We start from the raw sequence: 17,503 nt of genomic DNA on the forward strand, positions 1-17,503 counted from the left end.
GTCCCACTCACGAATGCCCCTTTTGGAGCCCTCCTCAGTGGAGTGGTGGTTCCCAAGGATGGGGATTCCACTTTTAAGGATCCGGTGGACAAAAAAGCGGAAGCAGCCCTGCGCAGGGCCCACGAGTCATCTGCTATGGCCATCAGAGCTGATACTACAGCCTCTCTAGTATCTAGGGCCTTGGTTTTGTGGATTGATGAACTCCTCAATGACCCACCTTCTGATGAATCTCGGATGTGCCGCAAGTTACTTCGTTTACAAAGAGCGGCTGCCCTCGCTGCGGATGATACGTTTGACAGTGTGCGCTTCTCAGCTCGAGCATTGGGTGCAGGAGTTCTGGCCAGGCACAATATTTGGCTCAAATATTGGAAGGTCGACAACACTTCCAAGGCTAACCTGGCAGCGGTCCCCTACATGGTGGGGAAGCTTTTTAGAGATGACGCTCTCAAGGAGGTTCTCATTGAGACCCAGGACAAGAGGAAGGTGTTGCCCTCGGCTTCGCGAAAGGAGGATAAGGCCTTTCCTCGCAGGGCACCCCAGGCCCATAGAGCTTTCAGACCGCAATTCAGACAGAGGGACTCTTTCTGCTCCTTCAGGCCGCAGTGGAACAGGTCTAGGGGACAGGGCAAGCAGTCCTTTTCTCCTCAGAACTGCCAGTCCTTCACCCCCCAATCTCGGGGCCCCAAGCAGCAGTCCTGACAACCCAACCAGCAAGGTGGGGGCTCGACTTTTGGACTTTTGGCACATCTGGAAAGAATCCATTACAGACAGTTGGGTTCTCTCCATAGTAAAGCAGGGTTACAGAGTGGAACTCTCCAGCCTCCCTGGGCAACAGGTTCCTCCTCACACCAAGGTCAAAGAACAACGTAAAACACAAAGGCCTTCTCCTAGCCATTCAACACCTGGTGGAAATAGGAGCCATCGAGGAGGTGCCCCTGGGCCAGAGGGGCCGGGGCGTCTACTCTGTGATTTTCACGGTTCCGAAGAAAGATGGGTCCGCAAGAGCGGTTCTGAACCTGCACCCTGTCAACAGACTCGTTATAAAGAGGCATTTCAAGATGGAAACTCTGCGCACCATCTCAGAGGCACTGCAGGCCGGGGACTTCATGGTGTCCATAGATCTTCAGGATGCTTACTTCATGTCCCTATCCATCTACACAGTCGTCCTCTTCTCCGCTTCTGTTACATGGGGAGGCACTTTCAGTATCGAGCGTTGCTGTTCGGCCTTTAGTCGGCTCCCAGGGTCTTTACGAAGGTGCTGAGTCCCTTAGTAGCCATCCTTCGCACGGAGGGCAATCTACCTTTATTGTTATTTGGACGACTTGCTGATTCGAGCGAGCTCGGCCAATGCTGTGAGCTCCGCCTTGTCCAGGACACTGTCTCTGCTGAGGGAACACGGCTTCTTGGTAAACGTAGCCAAGAGTCACCTGATTCCATCTCGGTGCCTTCGTCATCTGGGCGTCATTATGGATACTTCGGCTTGCAAGTTGTTCCTGCCAGAGGACAGGATGGGAGTCCTATCATCCCCGGCCCACAGGGTCCTGAGGGAATGTTATACCAGCATCCTCAAGTTAGCAAGGCTCCTGGGGCTCATGGTGTCAGCCATGGATTCGGTTCCCTGGGCACGGCTTCACCTTCGCCAGTTACAATGGGCTCTTCTTCCCTTTCAGCACAGAATCACCCTCAAATGCGACAAGAGAATTTCCCTGTCAAGGAACTTGCGAGAGGCAATCAGGTGGTGGACAGTTCGGGGGAACCTCGACAAGGGAAGACCATTTGTGGAACCAGAAAGGATCCTGGTCATGACAGACACCAGCCTGTCGGGCTGGGGGGCGCACTGTCTGAACAAGTCTGCTCAGGGCCAGTGGTCCAGGATGATGGAGAGGTTAGGAACACCGTGCATAGATCTCTTTGCGTCAAGGGAAAACGCCAAGCTGCGGAGGTTTTATTCACGCTTCCCGACAAAGGGGGTGGAGGCGATAGATGCTCTATTGACACCCTGGCCACCATCTCTTCTGTATGCCTTTCCACCAATTCCGTTACTCTCTCGTTGCCTAAGAAAACTTCGGGGTTCCCGGTCCTCTCTGATTCTGATCGTGCCATATTGGCCCAGGAGACCCTGGTTCTCTGAAATTGTTGCTCTGGCAGTGGAAGAGCCTCTCAGACTGCTGTGCCATCCAGATATTCTGCAGCAAGGTCCAATTCTTCACCCGGAACCAGAGTGGTTACAGCTGACCGCGTGGAAGCTGAGCAGTCACTCCTAAAATGGGAACGATTGTTGGAGAGCGTGATTGATACTATCCTCGCGTCTCGGAAGGCTTCTACCAACAGGATTTATCAGTCTACTTGACGCAGTTTCTTACGTTGGGCAGCTTGGCGTACGCTGCAGGCGGACAGGTGCAAGTTGAGGGAATTGTTGGACTTTCTCCTGGATGGGCTTTCCATGGGCCTAAAACCTAACACGCTCAAGCGCCAGGCGGCGTGTTTGGTTCAGATGCTGTTTCCGCACCATCGTGCCTCTCAAGAGAAGCACCCTCTACTGCAGAAGTTCTTGAGAAGGGCAGCACATCTGTCTCCGCCCATCTGTCATCGATTTCTGTCTTGGGACTTGCATATAGTCCTTTGGGGTCTTCCGTTTCCACCGTTTGAACCACTTCATTCTATCTCTTTGCAGCTGTTATCATGGAAGGTGGCCTTTCTCATGGCCATAACATCGGCCAGGAGGGTCTCGGAGTTACAGGCCTTATCGATCAAGAGTGGTCTGTGCATTTTTTCTGAGGATTCAGTACGGCTTATTCCTGATCCCTCCTTTGCTCCTAAGGTGAATTCCTTTTTCCATAGAGCAGCGGATATCTATCTCCCTTCGTTTTGTCCAGACGCATGGCATCCCACAGAGAAGGAATGGCATCGCTTGGACGTCCGTTGAGCGTTGAAAATTTATGTGTGTAGAACGGGGTCATTCAGAAGGTCTGATGCTTTGTTTGTGGCATTTAAAGCATCCAAGTTGGGATCAAAGTTCTCAGCGGCTATCATCGCTAGATGGGTCAAGTCGTGTATTGTGAAGTCTTATAAGTCTCAGAATTTGCCAGTGCCTGGTCAGATCACGGCTCACTCTACAAGATCGGCGGCCACATCTGCTGCATTGTCATCTGCGATGTCATTGGAGGAGATCTGTAAGGTGGCTACATGGTCATCTCCATTTACCTTTTCCAGACATTATAAATTGGATGAACACGCAGCAGCCAGGGCAGCATTTGGTCGGAGGGTCCTTCAGAGGGTCCTTCCGGGTCAGTAGATCTAGTTTTGGGGGGTATGTTTTCCCTCCCATGGTTGATGCTGTGGTATCTCCCATGTTGGGTGACCTCCTACACCAGCCGAGAAAGGTACATTGGTACTCACCGTGAAGGTGTCTTCTGGCTGGTGTAGAAGAGGTCACCCAAGGCCCACCCGGGTTTTTTGTGTGTACTGGATCTCTGACCTAGGAAGGGGGGGTCTTGTTGATCTTCTCTTCCATCCCTTCTGCATAGTGTTGTGGTTCCTTTTCATGTTATGGTTGTATCTTCTGAAGCTTGAGCTGTTTTAGGTACTGAAGGTATCCGCCCACATGCACTGGGTTAAGGGCCTTCGAGTTTTTTCTACTTCCTGCCTTCTGGAGCATGTGGAGGGATGTAATCCACATTGGGTGACCTCTTCTACACCAGCCAGAAGACACCTTCACGGTGAGTACCAATGTACCTTTCCCCATCTCTGACACCTTTTTGAAAAGTCTCTAAGGATGCATTGATTTAGAGATGCATTGATCCGGTTTTGGAGAACCTTGGAGAAGCTGCTGCCAGTCTGTGAAGACAATACTGAGCAGAGAGACCAATGGTCTGACTCAGTATATGGCAGTGTCCTATGTTCTGAACTAGAATTGTGGTTTTTAAATTGCTTTAATTTGTTTTCTGTTGTTGTCAACCGCCCAGAGATGTTAGTTTGGGGTGGTGTGCAATTATTATAAAATAAATGCTCCTGCTGTTGTAGAGTCTAATGCTTGGTTTTCAATCTCTAGCTGAGCCTGCGGGGAGGAGAAAGGAGCTGCTGCATGCTGAGGTGTGTATCATCTACTCTGTCTGTAGAACTGAATTTGGTTCTTGGCAATCAGCTGCAATGCACAGAGGAGAGTTGTTGTGTGCACAATGAATAATCGACATGCATGGGGTTGTGCTAAGTTGCCCAAACAGCAGAATGACCTAGTGCAATTGTTGCTGGACTCTACTCCTTCACCTTGCAAGTGGGGGCGGTGGCGGGGTGTAGGCAAGATTGTATCTTTCAATGTACAGGAGCCCTTTGAATATTATTCATGGGGTTATAGGCCACGACACCACCGCAAATGCCAAAAACGCGATAACTGAAACCTTGTGCCTATGGGAATGATGGGGTTTGGTTTCTGTACTGTTCACGTCCACTCAGCTCCCTGCATGTAGAAAGTTACCTCCGCTGTTCTGGAGGGTAGATTTAAAGGCAATCCTTTTCCCACCCGCCTATGTCCCTGTGGTACAGGCCAAGTGGAAACTAGCACGCATTCTATTTTATGTTGTGATTTTTCTAGGGATGCCCGTTTAGAGTTGATTTCCCCTTTGCTGACTGATTTTATAGGACATCCCGATGACTTTTTATCTGAAGTTTTTATTAGCCAATCCTGATGAGAATGTCATTAATAGAGTGGCCAGGTGCTGTTATATAATTTGTAAAATCCGTTCAGGTTTTTAAATGTTTGATCTTGATATATTTGTTCTTATGTTTTCTGTTTTTCTGTGTCCTTTTTTGTGTTTTTGTACTCTGGTCTACGACCGTAATAAAGATGGGATTGGATTGGATCTAGAAAGTTAGACTGTCAGGGAAAGGAGTTCTAATCTAGAACCATGTTAGTTTTCTGTCTTCTCGGTTATTTTCATTCTATCTATCTATCTATCTATTCGATTTCTATACCGCCCTTCCAAAAATGGCTCAGGGTAGTTTACACAAAGAAATAATAAATAAATAAGCTGGATGCCTGTCCCCAAAGGGCTCACAATCTAAAAAGAAAGATAGACACCAGCAACAACCACTAGAGGGATGCTGTGCTGGGGGTGGATAGGGCCAGTTACTCTCTCCCTGCTAAATAAAGAGAATCACCACGTTTAAAGGTGCCTCTTTGCCAAGTTAGCAGGGGCAACATTAAATTGGATCAATAGATATTGCCAGTCTGTACCAGTCTGAAGTGGTATAGCCCCAGCATCAGTGGCACCATGTAATTCTGTTGTTTGTGCGGCCGGACTTCTGCTGCATTGGTTATCCCTTGTGTGAGATGAAGACTCTCTTTGTGTGTGTGTTGATGCTTTGTTTGTCTTTCCTTTTGTTTTGATTCGTGTCTCGCTAACTGTGGACACTACAGCCAGATCCAGGGCCCATGGGAGTGCACCAGCCGATGACTGCAGCATTCTTCTGAAGAGGCTAACCCCATACCCGGACAACGTCAGGGTGGGGCTTCGGACCCCATTGGGCTCAGGGCAGGGCTTGCTAGAATGCCCAGGTGCCTCTGCTTGGCTACCATAATGCTTCTTGCAGGAGTGGTGGTCGTGTTTAGTTCAAGATGGGGGCTGTACACGTTTTAATATACATAAAATGGGGTTTTGTGTTGGCAGATCCAGACTCTGATGGGCCGAGCAGAATACCTGAAAGAACAGATCAAGGTACGGAGAGGAAGAGGGAGGCGTGCAAAGTGAAACTATGCATTGAGTGGGTTGCCCAGAAGTTGGGATGTGCACAGATCTGGCGGGGTGCGGCTCGAGGGTGAATACCTTTAAGGACTGCGGAGGGTGCACACATACCCTGGTCGTGCGCAACATGGCGGCAGGGAGGTATGCTACCGCCCTTTTACACTGCAGTGCCGGTGGGGGGAACGTGGTGGGGGAATAAGTGCACCCTCCCCAGTCCTTAAAGATATCTCCCCCCCTCCCTGCCTTCGAACAGGTTCATGCACATCTCTGCCTAGAAGAGCCCGTCTAGACTTTGTGGGGATATACTTGGATATACTTTGCAGGGTGGGATCACTTGGTCTCAGGCAGGGCTGCTGCTGTTCAGCTCTCCAGCTGTTGTTGGACTACAACTCCCATCATCCCTAGCCACAGTGGCCAAATGTCAGGGCTGATGGGAGGTGTAGTCCAACAGCAGCTGGAGAGTGGAAGTTCTGTAGCCCTACCCTAAGGCATTGTTCTTGCTTTGCATGTGGGAGGTCCTGTGTTCAGATCCTGACTGAGTCTAATATTTTCCACTTCCAGAAGCCGTATGTCACTGAATAGTAGTTTTTTTTTGGGGGGAGAGCAGGGGTATTGCATCCATGCCTTGCTTATAGGCTTCCTGGTTGCCCATTGTGGGGAAACAGGATGCTGGACCAGGTGGACCTTTAGTCTGTTCCAGCGTTGGTTAAGAACACAAGAACAGCCCTGCTGGATCAGGCCCAAGGGCCATCTAGTCCAGCATCCCGTTTCACACAGTGGCCCACCAGATGCTGCTGGAAGCCACAGGCAGGAGTTGAGGGCATGCCCTCTCTCCTGCTGTTACTCCCCCGCAAATGGAACCCAGTTAGGTCAGGGGTTCTCCAGCCTAGATCCCCAGATGTTGTTGAACTACACCTCCCATCACCCTCTGCCACAGCAGCAGGGGATCCTGGGAGTTGTAGTCCAGCAGTGTCTGGGGGCCCAAGCTGGGGGACCTCTGGCTTAGGTTATTATTATGACTGAAGATCAGACGGGCAGTATGGAATTGGCTGGTCTCCTCCTTTGTTTCAGAGGAAGGAGTCGCAACTGGAAGCGGAGTCCATGGGCAAGGAGGGCATGATGGATTCTGTGCGGGGCTGTGAGTGCAAATTATCTTTCTTCCTAGCCTTGTGCACCTCTTCTCACTCTGTGTCCTATGGGTGCTGCCTCTGCCTCCTCCTCCTCCTCCTTCAGGATATGTGTGTAATCTTCAGGTATGATACATGTGATACTTCTACGTATCGCATTGTATCCGTATCACGACATATGCGTGTGATTATGGTGTGTGAAACGTGTGTGATCTTCTTTGCATGTGGGTTTTGGAGACATGTGTGATCTTCAGTCTCCAGAGGTCCTTTCCAAGTCCCTCAGTTACGTATTGGCCCCGAGTCCCAAACTGGGAACCAGTGGTCCCTCTAATTTTTTTCTTCTCTGTGCGGAATGAGTTTTGTTCTGTGCGGCAGTATCAAGGCACCATGTGTGCACATGTATTCAGAGTGAGGCCTTCCTAATTCAACCTGAGCGGAACCTAAAATTAACTGAGTGGACATCAGAAGACTTGTGAGCACATGCGCACATGTATGCCTTAGAGAGAACAGTGCTGGGAACTGTGACAAAATGGAAACTAGTTTGTGGAGTTCCCAAACTGTGCTTTTATATACCCCTGGGGGAACTCGAGAACTTTCCAGGGAGTAATTCCCCATCGGCCACCCGCTGAACTGTTCCAGTGCTTCTCTCGTATCTATTGCTGAGATGAGATCTCAGCAGTCTGAGAGCTGGGGGGTTTGCAATAGCCTTGGTCTCCCAAGGGGAACAGTACGCAGCAAAGTCTGAAAACGGCTGCTGTAGACCATCCTAAATTTTAAAAATGATCCTTGGCTATAATTGCACACGTGTGATCTCCACTGTGCGTCTGTCATCTTGCTATTTTGGGTGGGAGATAATTAGGTCAACCGCATACGGCGTATGGGCAAATAATATTGTGTTTTGCTTCAGAGCCCAGTGGAGTGCTTCATGGAGCGGTCTCTGGGTCTAGTACTTTGTAATGCGAAATACAAGTCATCGTCGTCCTCCCCCCCCCATTTTCCTGGTGGGATCGATTGTGCAGCTGTCAACCCCAACAGCCTACAAGACAATATGGGAATCGGGGGGGAAACCCATTTTATTTAGTTCTTGTTAAGTAGGATTGGGGCGGAATCTCCATTTTCTGGTGTCATGGGGGGAGGGAAATAATGGGTTGGGTGGGGGGTTCTCTTCTGAGAGTGGAGTGACGGAGCCCATATTCCTTCTAGTCTTCAGAGGAGGGGTGTGTGTGTGTATTCTTTGCAGCTTGGGAGAGCCCCAGGTAGCCACTAATCTCCCTCTCTTTTATGTTTGGTTGGTTAATTGGAATAAGCTGCCGTGTGGGCCGTTCTGCTGCCCGCCCACCCCCACTCCTCCTCAGAAGCGGTTAGCGTCCCTCGGGGAAGGAGCAAGGACCTGATGTATCAATGCCTCTTTTCTGTATGCCAAATGGCCTCAAACCATAAGGATGGGTGAAGGGCTGCCTGTCCATCCCAGCTCTTGCGCGCTTGACAGATCACAGGGGAAGCCTCTCCCTCCTTTGTTTGGGGCTGCAGGGGGCAGGCAGGTGTCCAGAAGGGCGGGCAGAGGCAGCCCTTTGAAGGGAAAGAGATGAAGAGGAGTTGGATTTTATGTCGTGCTGGAGGCAGAATTGAGGAGGGGCTTGGTGGGGGCGGGGGAGCCCCCCAGGAACAATATGCCCCTGGCTTCTCCTATAAAGAAATAAAGGCGACTCAAGTGTCCCTATACACATTTCTCCGGTTGTGAATGGACTTCTACATTGTGGATTTCTCTGGAAACTGGGAACAGATTTCTACACGATAGTCACTACAAATATTTATATATCGCATGGGACTTTTATGCACAGCAGGTTTTATTGCGAGTTTACCAGGAGGCTTTACTGAGAACTCGAAGTTGTCCCAAAAAACCTGCAGCAATTAGTGGATTTTTTTACCCGGATATAAATTGGGCTACACTCTAACACGCAGTGAAAACTCTGAATTGTGTGTGAACACACCCGCTCCATTCCGGAGGAGATGCGAGTTAAAGGGCTTCAAAAGCCCCGTATGAAAAGCTTCCTGGCAACAGATGTTCTCAAAATACTTTATATAGAAAAATAAAAAAATAAAAATAGGATAGGATAGATAGTACAAAGAGAGATTATTTGAACATAGTAAAAGAAGAAAGGGATTTAACCGAGAACTATTTTTTCCTTTAATAAATTGACAAAACAGCTTTTAAATTTAAGTGTCTATCTCTTAAGGGCTTAAACTCGGCAATAAAGAGAAGGAAAACTGCAAGATTTACAAAGGGGAAAGGTAGATTTCTTACTGCTCTAGGAAGGACGTATTTTAAAAGGCAAGGAGAATTATTTTAGTAGATTAAAGTTGGGAAATATTTATTCATCATGCAGTACATTTAAAAAGTGAGGAGTAGCCACAATAATAAATGATGAAAGGTTTATTCTTAAAAAGAAAAAGGAAGATAAGGATGGAAGGTATTTTATTTTAACAGGAATGACATTGATGGAAATGACAGGAAATTGATAGGAAATGACATTGATAAATATTTGATAGGAAGTCATTGATAGGAAATGACATTGATAAATATTTATGGTCCAAATGGTGCCCAGTCAACATTTTACAAGGGGGTGATGTATATAACTGAAGAAATGACTATAGGGTATATCATCATTGTTGGAGGGGATTTTAGTGGTATACAAAGTAAGTATCTAGATAGGTTAAAAATCTTACAACTGGAATTCTTCCAAAGACATATTTTAAAGGGATGGAAAAAAATAATTTAGTAGACTTTGAAGATACTTTCATAGTAATGAAAGGGATTATACATTCTACTCCAATCCACACAAATCTTATTCTCGAATTGATTTTTTCCTTGTAACATCAGGTATATTAAAGAATATAGAAGAAGTAAAAATAGGAACAGTGACATATGCATACCATGCTCCAGTATCCTTTATTTGGAAATTATATGATGAAGAGAGAGGACAGCAGTGGAGATTAAATATTCATTTATTACAGGATCAAGAGACTGTGAAAGAAATCAAGATATTAATAGTAGAATTCTTTAGGCTTAACTGCCAAAGTGGAGTAAAGGCTGGAAATATATGGGATGCTTTAAAAGCTTATATAAGAGGAATTTTAATTGGAAAAATAAAAGATTTAAATAGAAAGAGATCAAAGGAAGAAGAAAAATTAATTGAACAAATAAACAAATGGGAAATGGAACATTAAAAAAGGGCAAAGATCAGAGAATTGGATTAAACTAAATGCATTAAGGGCACTAAGGTTGTTGTGAACAAAAGCATTAAAGAATGCTTATAATTTCGTTCTACAGAAATATTTTGAGCAAGGCAATAAGCCTGATAAAGTTTTGGCTAGAAGGATGGCTGCAGAACAACAAAAAATGGTTAATACCTGTAACAAAATATGAAGGGGAAATGGCTTCAAACGCTAAAGAGATATTTCAACAGTTTGTTTTGTATTATACAAAATTATATACTACTGATCATCCAACTAAAACTTCAGTTAAATCCTTTTATTGAGAAATTAGAGATATTCAAGATCTCACAGGAGGAAGTGAATAAAATAGAATGCCCCAATACAATACAGAAATGGAAAGAAACAATTTAAAAACCTGAAAAATAACAAGGCCCCAGGCCCAGATGGCCTATTGGTAGAATCTTATAAAAGATTTGATGAGGTATTAACACAACCATATTGTCAAATAAAAAAATGAATGTATGGATCAGAAAAAATTACCAAAAACCTAGAAACAGTCAAGGATTGTTGCATCCAAGTCAGGGAAAGATCCTAAATTACCTGACTCATATAGACCTATTACACTTTTAAATCAAGATCATAAAATTTGTAAAGCAATAGTAGCAGCCAGACTAGGCACAGTACTAGTAAAATATATAGATTGTGATCAGATGGGGTTTTGGCCAATCTATCATTCAGCACAGAAGTATAAAGAAGATGTTTTTTCTTATGAAGAACAATTTTATGAGCACTTGGAAAAAAAGTCTATCGAAACAGCAAACATTACGAAAGCTGTTGTGTTTACAGCTGGTTTTGTTTGTTTGTTTGTTTTTTTGGTTATATCATCGGATCTGTTGGGGTTTTTTTCGGATTAGAGATGAAGCCAGACCTCTATCCCATGGAAGTGTGCCTTTTAGCCATTCTTTTTGTTGTCCAACCTTCTTTACATAAGCTAATAGTACTCCGAAATCATGAGGGCCAGAAACTTGTTTTTTCAAAGCATAGCTGAGACTTTCAACATTCTAGAGGCAATTGCTTCTGAAAATGACTCCATAGCTGTTCTGGTCTCCAGATACCCTACAGTTTATAATGGGGAACAAGCAGAGATCGTCTGAGGATTTGCAGCTCAGCTCAGCTCAGCTCTGGACATTTGAGTACCCTGCTGGATAGCACTCCAGCACTTCAGACACTTGAGGCACCTCCCCTCTGGTCTGCAAAGATGCTGAATATATTGAGTGTTTGCTTAATCTCCCCTGCTGCTGTGATGGCTTATATCTGCAGCGAAAGCCACGCCATGAAGCTTGGGGCTCACGGAGCTAGCGAACAGACCTCAGGTTTTTAGCAGCATGTCAGGAGCAGATGCAGCACAGGAAGAGGAGGAGGGGGGAATTTAATTTCTTTAAAAAAGCAAAATATGTTTTAGTATTAGATGGAGAGAAAACGAAGGCTGAGAGTCTAACGTTTGATATACACATTTCCCCAGAGGCACTCGGGACACATTTTATGATGAGGATGGTGATGATTATTATTTTAATCCTTTATCTTCGTTTGTGATAAGCTCTTGAGCCCAGAAGAGTCAAATGAGGTAGCCGTGGGATTCCAGTGGGCAGCAGGCCCAGAGCTGTGAAGCAGGGCTGCTCCCTACACACACGTAATCGTTCTTCTGTCCTGAATGTAATAGTGTTCAGTTAGCAAGAGACTCCATGCCAGCTTCCCTGGCACCACATCTGGTGACATAGGAAGATACCTTCTACTGAGTCCTCCCCATGGTCCACCTAGCCAGTATGGTCTACACTGATTGGCTGCAGAGCTCCAGGATCCTAGATGTGCCTTTCCCAGCCCCACCTGGAGATGCTGCCAGGGACTGAACATAGACTCTTCTGCATCTAACACAGATGCTCTACTACTGAGCTACAGCCTCATCCCCAAGGAACAAAGGGATCTACCTTCTGCTGAGTCAGACCACTTGTCCAACTAGCTCTGTGTTGTCTAACCTGACCGGCAGCAGTCCTCCAGGATTCAAGGCAGGGGTCTTTCCCAGCCCCACCTGGAGACACCAGAGATTGAACCTGGGGCTCTCTGCATGCAAAGCAGATGCTCTTCCACTATGCTGTGGTCCTTCCCCACTAGTTTAGACGCAAGGAAGCTGCCTTGTACTGAGTCAGACTGTCCATCTGGCTGAATGTTGTCTACACTGACTGGCAGCAGCTCTTCCAGACAAGAGTCTTTTCCAGCCCTACCTGGAGATGCCAAGGACTCAACCTGGGACCAACTGCGTGCCAAGGAGATGCACACACTTAGTGTGTCTTCCCACCTCCAGAGGACTGGTCTACCTGGTCGACCCGTCCTCCAAAGCAGGTTGATGCCCTAGGTCCAGAGTGGAGGGCACCGACCCCAATTGGTAGACCAGCTCTCCCTGGGGAAAAGCGCCAATTTGTGGCCCGTTTCCCCCAGCAAAACTGGTCTCAAAATGGCAATCGAATCACCCAATTTTTGATTTGGGTGATTTGAGGGTGATTCGTCGAGCAAGCTGGCTGTTTTTGATGAACCAATTCCATGGTTCGGTGATTTGATTTGACCTTGAAACGAATCGCAGAATTTAATTCGTGCACATCGCTAATTAAAACAGAAATTAAAACAATTCAAAACCACAAATCTAGTTCTAAACCTTTGGTGAAATAAATGTGTCTTTAGAGGCCTTTAAAAAGTTGTCAGAGATGGGGGGGGGGCTCTTATTTCAGCAGGGAGCACATTTGTACCTAGAATCTTTGCCCCCTTGTTTGTTATCTTGTCATCAGCTGACATTTTATTCAGCCAGTGGCTCTTATCATTACATTTAAATACTTTCCCACATTTTTCTGCATTTCAGACACTGGCATGGCCAGTGATGCTAAGTAGATCATTGCAGCCCAAAGAAATAGCTCAGAGAGAGAGAGAGAGAGAGAGAGCAAGCACTCCTTCACCCTTGGGGAATGACTGTAGCTCGGTGAAAAGTTTGGAAGGGGAGGCTGTGATCATCTTCGAGGCTCATAGGAAGCTGCGTTCTACCAAGTCAGACCCTTGGTCCATCTAGCTCACTATTATCTACACAGACTGGCAGCAGCTTCTCCAAGATTGCAGGCAGGAGTTTTTCTCAGCCCTGTCTTGGGGATGTCAAGGAGAGAAGAGACTGCATGCAAGCATGCAGGTGCTCTTCCAGAGCTCACACATGTAGTCTCCCATTCAAATGCATACCAGGGCAGACCCTGCTGAGCAAAGGGGACAGTTTATGCTTGCTCCCACAAGACTAGCTCTCCTCCATATTTGGTCAGAGATCCAGCTGTTCAATGAGGTCAGAGGAAAAGATCTCCAATATTTCAGTAAAATGTGATGACAAGTTAAAATGAAGTTGTTTCCACTGTCAACGTTCACTGCTGGAATGCCTACGGTTTTCCCTCCTACGTAAGGCAAATGGTCCATCAGTTGTGTGGATCAGGGATTCTCAACGTGGGGTTCCCAGATGTTATTGGATTTCAACTCCCATAATCCCCAGCCAAAAGCCGCTGGGGATTATGGGAGTTGAAGTCCAATAACATCTGGGGACCTAATGTTGAGAATCCCTGGTGTGGATGATATAAGCTGTGTTAACAGAAGGTCTATACATTTGGATGACAAACATTTAGAAGGTGGATAAGGGGAGAGGTCAGTTGTCAAAATACTACTCTGCAGTATATATTTGAACAGGGAAATCTGATGCCTAGGAACATAGGAATCTGCCATATACTGAGTCAGACCACAGGTCCATCTAGCTCAGCATTGTCTACACAGACTGGCAGCGGCTTCTCCAAGGTTGCAGGCAGGAATCTCTCTCAGTCCTATCTTGGAGATGCTGCCAGGGAGGGAACCTTCTGCATGCAAGCATGTAGGTGCTCATTTTATTTATTTATTTAAAATATTTATACCCCGACCCTCCAGGACATTACTGCTCAGGGCAGCTCACAACATTTATAAAACAGTTACAATATAAAATCAGACTAATAAAATTAACCAAATTAAACGAGTTAAAAATCCAAGCTAAAACCACAATCATCCTTATCTTTTAAAATTCCAAGTTAAATTCTTAAAGCTAAAAACTAAGAATTATAAAAACTAAAAACGAAGTTAAAAAAACTAAAGAACCTGCCAGATATATGCAACAGGTGAAACATTAAAAAGCATTTTGAAAAGATGTGTTTTTAGTTGTTTTTTTAAAAACACAGAGAGGGAGCCTGGCGAAGTTCTTCAGGGAGGGTGTTCCAAAGCCAAGGGGTCACAACTGAAAAGGTCCTGTCTCTAGTTCCCGCAATTCGGATCTCTGTTAGTGGCGGGGCCATGAGCAAGGCTTGACCACTGAGCTATGAACTCCTCCCCTATGGGGAATATCTTACAGTTCTCATGTATGTAGTCTCCCATTCAAATGGAAACCAGGACAGACCCTGCTTAGCAAAGGGGGACAATTCATGCTTGCTGCCACAAGACCAGCTCACAGACTCATAGAATTCTAGCATTCTGAGTGGCTACTCCAGGGTTTCCCAAACTTCCACCATATCTGGAGACCCAACTTTGAGAACCCCTGTCCTACTCAGTGTAGGAAACTGCAACAGCATCCCTCACAGATAAGCAGTGAGCTTCTGTTTGGTAAAGGAGTGCCATGCAGAACTGTCCCAAAGCCAGACAGTTCACAGAGTTAGGGACGCCTCCTAATGTCCAGCCTAAATCCGCTTCTCGTGACATTTCAACCCCATTCTGCAAATTCCGTTCTGGATGTCGGCATCTGAATTTGCTGCGGCTGATGCAATCATAAGCTCACATCTGCATTTCTCTCTCCTTCCCTGCTGCAGCCTGCACATTACAGTGACCCTGATACCTGGATCGTACGCTGTGGATTCTATACCTCAATCACCGAGCAACAGATGATCCTCCAACTCAGATGCAAGAACCAGTCACAGTTTGTATGGACTTGTGTTCGTCTCTGCGCGCACACACACACACACACACACACTGAACTTATGAAGCCTGAGGTTGTATAAACTGTAGCTTTCTGTATAGAGGGAATTGTAATTTATTTGTATGCTTTATATATATATATTGTACAATTCATTTCTGTTGTGCACTGTTAAGCAAAACAAGAGGTTCGAAGCATTTAATATATAGGAATATGCTCAGGTCCGTTTACACACCCTATCGGGTAATGCATAGTATAAATGAAGGTTTGGGTGTCTGGTGCAATGCCCAGTGAGTGGGATTTTAAGGACTCTGATGGTGAAAGTGAACAAAAATCTATCAATGGTTGATTACTTTAATGTCCATGGTTGTCATCCAGACAAAATTACTCATGAGGAGTCCCATTGAAATGGGACAAGTTACTATATACTGCTTTGCAATGAAAGGCTTCTCAAAGCCCTGCTAACTGAGGAAAAAAAGCACTTTTTAAAGTGGTGATTCTTTTATGTTTAGCGTGGGAGAGCAACTGGCCCTGTCCAGCCCCCGTACAGCACTTCCAGTGGCTGTTGCTGGCATTTACCTTATGGGTGTTTTTGGTTTTGGTTTTTTTTTAAAGATAGTGAGTCCTTTGGGGACAGGGAACCATCTTATTTATTTATTCTTTATTTTTCTATGTAATCCATGTTGGAGACTTTGTTGAAAAGCGAAATATCGATAGTATTAGTGGTACAGTAGTATACTTGGAAAGATAAATAAGATGGTTCCCTGTCCCCAAAGGACTCACAGTCTAAAAAGAAACAGCGTGGACAGCCACAGGTACTGGGAGAGGTGCTGGGCTGGGCTAGGGACAGTCGCTTTGCCCTGCTAAACAGAAAAGAGAACTCCCACTTAAAATTCAGTGAGAATTTTAAGGGAATGGGGAATTAAAACCCCATTCAGCCATGAAAACTCACTGGGTGACTCTGGGCCAGTCATGTATCTCTCAGCCTGACCTACCTCACAGGGTGGTTGTGAGGATAAAAAGAACCATAAATAGAACTCTGAGCTCCTCGGAGGACGAGCGGGATAGAAGTGTAAAAATAAATAAATAAATAAATAAAGTGCCTAGTTAGCAGGAGTTAGTCATGACTAACTTGTCCCATTCATTTCAGTGGGACTACTCATGAGTAATTTAGTCTAGCTGTCAACTCACTTCTCCAGTCACTATTTTAAAACTGCTTTCTGGCTTTACACTTGCAAGGGAAATGCTACTATTCCATGCCCCTCTGGCAAACTCTTGGGAATAAAAGGAAAGGTGACGCCACGATGCCCGCTTATTGTGATCTGGAAGCACAGAGGGAGAGAGTCCTGCAGCGTTCAGTCCCCGACACCCTTTTAAAAAGGAGGAAAGCGCTGCAGTCCCAGCATCGACTCACCGGATCATCGCTTTGTATCGACTGTGTCAGTACAAATAATTTGGGGAGACAAATGGGGGAGGAGAGCTGATCTTGTGGTAGCCCATGTGACTTGCCCCCTTTGCTAAGCAGAGCCCCCCCTGGTTTGCATTTGGATGGGAGACATGTTTGAGCACTAGGAGAAATTCCTTGGAGGGATCGGGGCCACTCTAAGGAGAGCACTTGCATTCAAAAGGTTCCAAGTTCCCTCCCTCCCTGGCGGCATCGCCTAGATAGGGCTGGGAGAGATTCCCGCCTGCAACCTTGGAGAAGCCGCTGCCAATCTGTGTAGCCAGTTCTGAGTTAGAGGGACCACTGGTCTGACTCAGTATAAGGCAGCTTCCTACGTTCCTGATGTTTATGGAGTCAAAGCAGACTCTGATAGCACAGCTGTGGTTGTGTCCTGGCTTGGCTGTGCCCCAAATGTTCATCCCCTACCCTGGACCCACAGAGCAGGGAGTCGGAAAAGACTGCCTGTGCCATCTGCCTTATCTGTTCCCTGGGCAAATGGGATGCTATTAATAGATCTCTGTATAATCCCTCCCAAGACTTGTCTTCCCACTGAAGCAGGAGTCCCCGTGGCGGCCTGTGGCCACAATTGGGGCCAGGTTTTAAATGTGCCATTTTTCTCCTCTCCCTCCCCGTGAAAGGCAAGGGCGGAGACTTTTCTCAGCATCTCGTTTGTCTCTGCAAGACGTCCATCTCTGCCGAATGCTGATCTTGCTCACATTCCATCACTCTTCCGAGGGTTCCTGGTCAGCGAAGCTTTTCTGCGATAAATTCCTCTTTGCTGCATGCTTCACTCTGGGGGGTGGGGGCGGGCAGGGGAAAAGGAGGATAGAAGAAGACTCCAGATCCTACACACTCAAAGAGGTACATACCACTCTAATGGAACCCGTTTGTCCTTTTCAGGCATGGTTGTTCAAGGGTACAGGCATCTGCACACCTGTACATGCGTTTTGTGTGAATGGCTGTACCTCTGTTC

General features: G+C 46.3%; 1 protein-coding gene across 3 annotated transcripts in view; it reads left to right on the forward strand.

Moving 5' to 3' along the window:
* The window catches only part of ULK3 (unc-51 like kinase 3), a 63,026-nt gene extending 46,638 nt beyond the window's left edge, over window positions 1-16,388 (forward strand). For all 3 annotated transcript variants that reach the window (XM_053272786.1, XM_053272784.1, XM_053272785.1), the window contains 4 exons: window positions 4,052-4,092; window positions 5,667-5,714; window positions 6,813-6,879; window positions 14,983-16,388. In XM_053272786.1, coding sequence (XP_053128761.1) covers window positions 4,052-4,092; window positions 5,667-5,714; window positions 6,813-6,879; window positions 14,983-14,999 — 173 coding nt within the window. In that variant the 3' untranslated portion in view covers window positions 15,000-16,388. The remainder of the gene's footprint in view (window positions 1-4,051; window positions 4,093-5,666; window positions 5,715-6,812; window positions 6,880-14,982) is intronic.
* The last annotated feature ends 1,115 nt before the right edge of the window (window positions 16,389-17,503 follow it).

The sequence above is a fragment of the Hemicordylus capensis genome, chromosome 10 (genome assembly GCF_027244095.1).
Source record: "Hemicordylus capensis ecotype Gifberg chromosome 10, rHemCap1.1.pri, whole genome shotgun sequence".
Classification (NCBI taxonomy): Eukaryota; Metazoa; Chordata; class Lepidosauria; order Squamata; family Cordylidae; genus Hemicordylus; species Hemicordylus capensis.